The sequence below is a fragment of the Phaethon lepturus genome, unplaced genomic scaffold, assembly GCF_000687285.1.
Source record: "Phaethon lepturus isolate BGI_N335 unplaced genomic scaffold, ASM68728v1 scaffold4686, whole genome shotgun sequence".
In the NCBI taxonomy this organism is placed as follows: Eukaryota; Metazoa; Chordata; class Aves; order Phaethontiformes; family Phaethontidae; genus Phaethon; species Phaethon lepturus.
The window spans coordinates 57,272-66,198 of record NW_010544000.1 but is presented as its reverse complement, the minus strand read 5'-3'; the positions used below and the strand labels follow the sequence as shown (position 1 = coordinate 66,198).

General features: G+C 37.2%; 1 protein-coding gene across 1 annotated transcript in view; it reads right to left on the bottom strand.

Annotated features, from left to right (window-relative positions):
- Nucleotides 1-8,927, bottom strand: part of TMPRSS15 (transmembrane protease, serine 15) — a 55,150-nt gene that overhangs the window by 5,915 nt on the left and 40,308 nt on the right. Inside the window, 2 exon segments of the mRNA XM_010288527.1 lie at nucleotides 40-89; nucleotides 3,592-3,687. Coding sequence (XP_010286829.1) covers nucleotides 40-89; nucleotides 3,592-3,687 — 146 coding nt within the window.

Below are 8,927 nucleotides of genomic sequence, written 5' to 3'. Positions count from 1 at the left end.
GATTTCTGTGTAAAATATTCACAGGGTTTGTGTACTTACGTTTAATGTTACATTGCAGATATACCACCAGGTTGTTCAAACAGTATTCTCTAGAATGAAAGTGCAATTAAATCACAAGTATCTGCACACCAGGTAACACTAAACGGCTATCAAATATACATGCATACACACACACATATATATAAAAATTTATATAAGCATATATATACTTACATATATAAGCACATTACTTTATCAGTATCAAACTGTTAAATATAATATTTTGTCCTATGTTTTAATTATATTTTAATTATAAATATACAACATTATATTATATTATATACAATATTAAATGTACATATTCCTCTTCAATGGACACTTAATTAGTGTATGTTACAGAAATAAAAGTAGACTCCCCTTGTGTTTTAGGGAAATGGGTCATCTGTCTGTGACAGATTCTCAATAAAATTGTAACTGCATGTGGTATTTTTTCCTACCTTTTGAGATGTTTTCAATACCTTACCACTAGAGATCAGTGTGACCAAAGAATTTAAGAAGTTGCTCATATCTTTTTAGTAAGATTATAATGCACTGTAAAATATATAGCTGCATATACAGGGTTAGAAATTATTTAGCAGAGATATATAAGCCAGAGTCTGAAGAGCACAAGACCACAGATCAAAACTACTCAAGCATTTCTGATATCCAGGGGTTTTAAGATTATCTTCATAGCTTGTAATGAATCTGAACACTTGGGACAGTGTGTGTGCTAGCAACTGAAATCTGATACACATAGAAATATATCAGAGAAAAAAAAACCAACAAACTATGCTAATGGCTAGTTTACAGTATGCATTTCCACATAATTTTTAACTAGAAAAAGGGAAGGAGACTTTAAATGTGATATGGTATTATGTATCCCTCACTATGTTTGCTCTAAAATTTGATATCTGTTGTGAGAGAAATAATGCATGATGTGACCCAGCATTTTCACAGTGGCACAGTGGTGCAAGAAGGGCAATGGGGAACTGTAACCAACCCCCAACCTCCCCAGTTAAATCTTCTCTAGAGAGGGGGTAAGAACGAGATATGCCTCCAGCCCTGAATACTCTCATATAGCCATTTTCCAGTTTAAGACAGATGCATAACTTTAGAGCTCTAATTTAAAAAGTTGTAACCAAATTCTGTAATTTGTTTTCAAATCTGAATTGACTTCATAAGGGTGTCCCTTGGTAGTAAGACAGACATCAAGGAGGACAACCAGAAATGCATAAACCCACAGGTTTATACCATCTTTTGCATAAACCTCATAGCAACTAAATATTCTTGACCAAGTTTGCTCTACAAGCTTTAAAAAGGTGGTCAGTGGTACTGTGTTATTAGCTCCTTTGTCCAGCCCTGTGCTTTCTCTTAGGTAGACGCGTAAACTAGCCAAACTAACACCCAACATATCAGATTTGTCCCTATTTTTTACACTAAAGCAGGGAGTCACATGTAACGATGGTCTTTGTCCCACCACCAGTACCTACTTCTTGCTTTGGTAGAAATTCATGGGCCTCTGCTTTTTCTTCTTTCTGAAGCTATCTCCCAGTATGAAAACCACTTCCTTGCCTGCACTTCAACCAGTCCTCAGCTGCCTCTTGGTCAGCACAGGAGAGTCCAAAAGGCAACAGAAGCATTGCATGTGCCAAATACCCATCCATTGTGCCTCTCTGAGTGTCATCTATGAAGCAGCATGCTGGCAGAAATCTGGAGTAGTTGGGACACCTGTGAGTATAATCTTCACTGAGGACTGGCAAAAGCAATTATGCCTGTGGAATCTGCTCACATATATCTTCAGGGCAGGATTTCACCCTGTTACAAAGCTATCCTACCAAGAAACACATTACTGAAGGGCATCAGAGAACAATCTTGCTGTCTCTGCCACCACAGCGCTAAAGTCCTAATATATGTGCCCTCCTTTGCCTCAATGGTAGTGCTGCTTGAATAAAGACCAAAGACAATGTGAGAAATACATTTTATAATTTGATTACCAGTTAATGAATTTGGATTTTTTTTAATTATCAAATCTGTGTGATCTTTCTATCAGTCATTATCTGTACAAAAAAAGCGTGCAAATCTGTAATGGTGTCACCCTGTAAAATGAATCCTATCAGCAGTCCAGATGAAACATGGTAGAAGAAACCTATTTCTGCAACAGAAATACAACTAAGATGAATGAACTTATTCCATTTCCTCCTGCATTAATCAATTTTTAGTGTTTAATAGATATTAAGAGAAGACATCTTTAAATCATTACTGGTCCTTAAGATCTCTTGTGGTAGTGCTGGTTTAGACATCCACTCAAGAAAAAAAACCAATAGCTTGCAATGATATTCCATTAGTTTAAGATACTTTCACCACCAGTGATAATGATAAATGTTTGGGATGAACAGAGTATAATTGGAACATAAAATGTATCTTTTAAAAAATATTTTTTTACTGTAGATAAAATACAGCATAGCAAATTACGAATTCTCTCCTGCTTTGTTACTATGTGGTATGTTTACAAAGGAAACCTGAAAGAACATGGACTCTTGCCATACTCAACATGGTTTCAGCATTTTAGCAATTAAACAGTAATTTTCTGCCTCAGTACTTTTGGTAGGATTCCACAAAAATATGTATAATAAGCCCTCTTATAAGCAAAAAGACAGTAATTGAAGTTTGTTTTTGTTTTTTTTTTTTTATTTGATGAAAGCCTTTCTCCTTTTGGAGGTGTACTGTAGATCCCAGAATTTCCTGAGAATATAATCCTGTGCTGATGTTACATTTTCATTTGATCTACAAGAAAATCTACCAGTTTGTAGGACCCTTCAGAATCACTTCAGCTGTTACTTGGACTGAGAAAGATTAGAATATAATCAAATGTATTCCGAGAATCATCTCACTTAATGATTCACTTCTAAATGTGGAGACAAATCCAGAAGTCATTTTTGAGTGAGACTAATTTGTCTAAATACAGATATGTCTGTCGATTGTTTACCTTATCAATTTACACCAAGTCCTAAGTCCGTATCAGTAAAGTCAATGGATTATAGAGTCTGACTCATCATATTTCAAGAGATGCCTTGACATATTGCAATTTGGAGTGCTTATTTTTCTCTTTTGATTTCGGAGGGAACCTAGTGTGCTAACTAGGTTATCACTATATAACCATGGGTGAAAGCCATTCCGTTTTAATTCTTCTACTATATTATCTATTGATAATTTACAGCTTTCTAGATAAGAAAAGTTTTGTAACAATAGCAGTATTTATCGTTTCCACAGTAAATGTATAAAGACTTCACTTAAGATTGTACTGAATGCTAGCTAAAAATGCAGCAACAATCTCTGTGCTTTTAAATTTATGATAGACGGACAAGAATGGAAGAAGGAAGATTGAGTCGCCCAATGTTACATAGAATTCAGCAGTAGACAGAGAATAAAACCCAGATATGTTTATAGTCCAGACCTCATACAGAATCATGTTACTACCTCTCAGATAACCTTAAGCTAGAAATTAGTGTGTAAATTATCACCATCGTACTTTAAGTTAACCTTTGTATGAGGAAGAAACCTCACTCTACCCACCTTTTTGTAAATATTAGGCTGTGGTTAGCTGCTTTGGTGATGTTGACAAATGGGCCATCTCCAGTGAATAATACAGTTGATGACATATTTGTATCCCTGCAAGAAAAAGACACACATGCATATTTTTAGATATTTATCCTATTCTACCAGCAGAAGAATGTTTGGGAAATGATTATGCTGGTGGAATAAACTGCAACATTTTTTTCCTGAAATAATGACTACCAGGACATTTTTGGGGCTTGAAACTTACATGGATTAAAATGCAGCTCATCTACTTTCACTCTTACATCTTATTCTAAGATTGCTAATGCTACAATAATATTGAAAGAGACAGAAATTAATTATTTTAATAACAGTAAATTTTCAATGTCTGCTTTTCTGTGGCACAATGAATGGTTTTCAGTACCAATTCTTAAATATATGGAGCTAAAACTTAGTATACAGGATGGAACAGTGATAGCTGAACCTTGCAATATCACAGTTTTGCTTTTTTGAGGGAAGGTAATTACATTGATACTATAGTTCTGTGCCTAGAGAAGAAAAGTAACTGTATTTTATATAATGAGGAATCTAAAAGAATTAATGCTACCTTCCTTAGAAGTTAAGTCTCATCTTGCAGATCTGTTGAAATCAAAATAACTGTTTGTGGAATAAGTCGAGGGTGTCATGTTTGCTATTGAACAGGATAGTTCCTCTGAAGTGGAGTGTACTCCTCGACTCCTTTTTGTAATGATGGCCTTTTGAACACCAAGAATTCTGTGATGGTGAGACGAATTGTTTTGATGTTTACAACCCATATCCAGATTTACTTTATAGCCCATTCTGCATCATATACTTTGTGATATTGCATATGATCAGCTTGGAACATACACCCAGGAAACATAATTGCTTTCTCTTGAGGAAGCATGGGAAAAAAAAACCCTGTGGTCAGACTACATAATTTTTTGGGGGGTGACAGCCTACTCCCATCTGACCCTTTAGCCATACGTATCTCAGGACCAACAAGAGGACCATTTGTGCAGGTTTAATATACAGGGAGCACCATGTGTCAAGGAAGTACCATACCTTCTCTTCAAGTGCAGTAAATCTCATTCTCCTGGGGAGTATGAAGTCTAGAATCTGCCTGCATCTGCTGTGTATGGAGAGTAAGACTAGGCATAGGAGAAAGGTGGTGTTCAATAGCCCTGCTGTGCCACTAGGAGAGCTGTATGACCCATCCTACTGAAAAAGTCACTACTGCAGCATTTCTCAACCTGTAAATGACAATGTCCACTGAATTCTGTCTCTAGATATATGTACAGACTTTTTTCAATATAAAACACTAGTATACTAATATGCACTTCAGAGATTCCCCCAGAAACTTGATTTGGCCTTTTAGACTGTCCAGGAGAGTAGTAAAGTGCCAACCCAGGTAGGTAAAGTCAAATTCTACAATGAGGAACTTTGCTGAGACCAGTCTAATCACTGAGCTATGATAAGTGCAAATGTGTGTAAGAGACACTAAACTGTTTCTTAAAAAGTTAGTGAGCATGAGCTTTTAGCAATGTAAAAAATGAACATGCTACCAGGGAAAGCTTAGACTTTGTACATTTGTGAATATTACTGGCTTCCATTTTCTATGGCACATTATACCAGGAAACTTCAAGTGAATGCATGTGTGTTTTAATAGATTACTGTAACAGACCCTGTAATAGGGAAAACACTATAAACCTTCCACATCAAAGCTTCCACCAACCTCATAAGACCTGTGAAGATCTTTCATCTTACCTCAGCATCTTTCTTGGTCTTTTTCAACAAAGACTGAGCAAACTATTTCCCACTCTTCTGCTGCTTTTTTTTTTTTTTTAATAAATGCTGAACTTTCTGGACTACAGGCTGGAACTTCTCTAAGCTTTTCTGTAACCACAAGGGCTTTATTAAGCTTCCCCAGCTTTTTGAAATAAAATCTAAGCCCTTTTTTGAGAAAATCTTTGATAATGTCATTTGGTTTCTTCGTGCACTGAGGCACACACAACTGGATAATTCTAAGCTTTATGAGTGACGGCAAAAATTAATTTGCTACTCTTGTAATTAACTTACTGGTAAATGATGAGGGTTAAGTATTTCTGTAAGTATCATACACTAAGTGAAGCTGCGGACCTACAAATCAAAAAAAAAATCGAGATGCCTCATATAGCTTTCAGATCAAAGCGCACATTATTTCTTGGTGACAACTTACATGAAATTAGGTCTATCACCAAATTATTAGAACTGTCCTAATTCTGGTCCTCAATGCTGCAAACACAGCCTGAACACACTGAGAACCAGGTTCTTTCTTACACCCAGCACATGACTCTCATGGGCCCTAGAAGAGGCTAATCATGCTACCTGTTTATTATACTAATTGATCCATAAGAATAAAAATTTTTTGTGCATAAATTTTGCTGGACAATTTCCACACCTTTCAGGCCATATGTTATATTCTCAGCACACTGGAGAACCTGGGTCTGACAGTCAAATATAGTTTTTTCTGAGGTGTCTCAAGGAGGTAGGCATGTAGCTAATACTGACCATTCATAAGTGGGGAGGATGAAAACCTAATTGACCTGGAAATCTCAAACAAGACATTGTATTCCAATGAACTAATTTCCTTCTCAAGCATGTTGTGAGTTCATGAAGAAAATAGACTGCAGGGTTGACAGCAAGTCCTGAACCTCTGTCCTTGTTGGACTTTTCGGTATGGCAAAATTGCAAGGTCTACGTCCATTCCTGGGTACAATTCAGTAAAGACACAGCTGGCTCAGCATGTTTCACACCAGACCAGTAGAACAGTGAAAAACTCAATATATGATTTTGTTTGTGTGGTGGTTTAGCCCCAGCCAGCAACTAAGCACCACACAGCCACTCGCTCACTCCCCCACAGTGGGACGGGAGAGAGAATCAGAAGAGTAAAAGTGAGGAAACTCATGGGTTGAGATAAAGACAGTTTAATATGTAAAGCAAAAGCCGCGCATACAAGCAAAGCAAAACAAGGAATTCATTCACCACTCCCCATGGGCAGGCAGGTGTTCAGCCATCTCCAGGGAAGCAGGGCTCCATCACACGTAATGGGTTCTTGGGAAGACAGACACCATCCCTCTGAACGTCCCTCCACCCCTTCCTTCTTCATCCCAGCTTTGTACACTAAGCATGACATCTTATGGTAGGGACTATCTCTTTGGTCAGCCTGGGTCAGCTGTCCGGGCTGTGTCCCCTCACAGCTTCCTGTGCACCCTCAGCCTTCTCACCGGCAGGCCAGCACGAGAAGCTGGACTGTCCTTGACTACTTAGCAACAGCTGAAAACATCAGCACATTATCAACATTTTTTCATCCCAAATCCCAAACACAGCCTCACACTAGCTTCTGTGAAGAAAATTAACTCTATCCCAGCTGAAACCAGGACAGTTTGTTCAAGGAAAAGTGATGCTAACAATACTGAGATTTTAACAGTGTTGTCAAATGCACACAGTTTAAAGTGCAAGTTGAGCAAAAGATCTTGTTTGGGTTTCTTGAGAGCATCAGTTTGTACACCTTGCACTTCAGACATATTAAGAATATTTGTAAATGATTTGCCTAAGATATATTTTGCAGATGAATACCTAGGCATACCTCCAGATTTGCCTCCCGTTTGGCACATATCACAAATACAACAGTCACATATTTGAAAAATGGAGGCAAATTTTCTTCACATGTGAAAAAAAACTGATTCAAAGAGGAGACTGCAGCTTTCTGAACTGACATTAGTGGTGTTGCTGAAAGTAGAGTGGTTTTACAAGCTGGTTTTCGGACCCTATTTGCCATCAAGATACCAAACCTATCTGTAGGAAAGATTGAAAAGATGGGATTGTTGATGTGGTCATAGGATCAATGGTTCATGGATATCCTCTGTTACTCAATCATCAGCAATAGAGGAGCAGTAATGCGAGCCTGACATGAGTCTTACCTGCTCTTTGTTCAGATTGTTCTGGACAGTTTTATTCAAACAAATGATTTTATTACCCATTTCATGATGTTGCTTTAGGAAGCTGAAGAGCAGAAGGGAGACCTTGGAGTCCTTTGCGGACTCAAGACAATACCACCACAGACTCATATTTGGAAGGTTACAATTTCAATAATTTTGATTTTCCACAGAGTTTATTTCTAGGAGTTAGGCCATGTCCTTCTTAGGACCTATTTTTCATTTTTAAGGAATATTACTGTTTTGAGGGAGGTGCTGTCTAAAGCAGGCTGTCCAGCTGCTTAAAGGGGACAGACTTTTTAGCAGGGCTTGTTGCAATAGGACAAGGGGTAATGGTTTTAAACTAAAAGCGGGTAGATTTAAACTAGACATAAGGAAGAAATTTTTCACAGTGAGGGTGGTGTAACACTGGGCCAGGTTGCCCAGAGAGGTGGTAGAGGCTCCATCCCTGGAAACATTCAAGGTCAGGTTGGACGGGGCTCTGAGCAACCTGATCTAGTTGAAGATGTCCCTGCTTACTGCAGGGGGGATGGACTAGAAGACCTTTAAAGGTCCCTTCCAGCCCAAACTATTCCATGCTTCTGCGTTTTATTAGAATCTGTGTGGAACACTGCACTTTCTAGCCCAGCTACATAAATAATCGGGATATGCTACAGGACTCCTATAATTTCCGTCCTTTTCTGAAAGGATATATATTAAATAAATATATATATTAAACAGTAAATGAGACTAGCAAATGCATAAACAATTAATAGGAAAGGTAAATTGTCCTAGATGAATCTTAGTCTCTTTCTCTAATAAAGCATGATTCTAAGTAATTATTCAGTCTAGGAATATGAGCTATATCCTACTCAAGACCTGTTATTACAAACATTCATTTAGTAACAAATATGGTACCAGTTTTTAACAAATATGCTACTACAGGGGATATGTGAAATAGTGTGAAGCTTGCAGGAGTTTTATGTATGTTTATATATAAGAATTTTATCCTATTTTGTAGGATCAGTAAGAGCAGTAGCACCCAGAATACGAGAATGTGATGCAATTTAGATTTAAAAATACTTTTTATTGACAATGGGAATATGTATTAAACTGAGAAATGGGATTAAAAAGAAGTAACTAGGAAACTTAATAGGATTTTTTTTAACAAGTATATCTGACTAGTTTAGTGAGACAAACTAGAATGTATTACCACAGAATGTCATGGAGACAAAAACGTAAGTAATATTTAAAAGTTAATAGAAAGTACCATGGAAGACAAATTCACTTAAGCCTATCAAATATAAAAATGTAAATTAAACCAATAGACCACAAAATGACTAGTGTCCAGAAGTTATAGAGGGAACGGAGGTGGGGGAG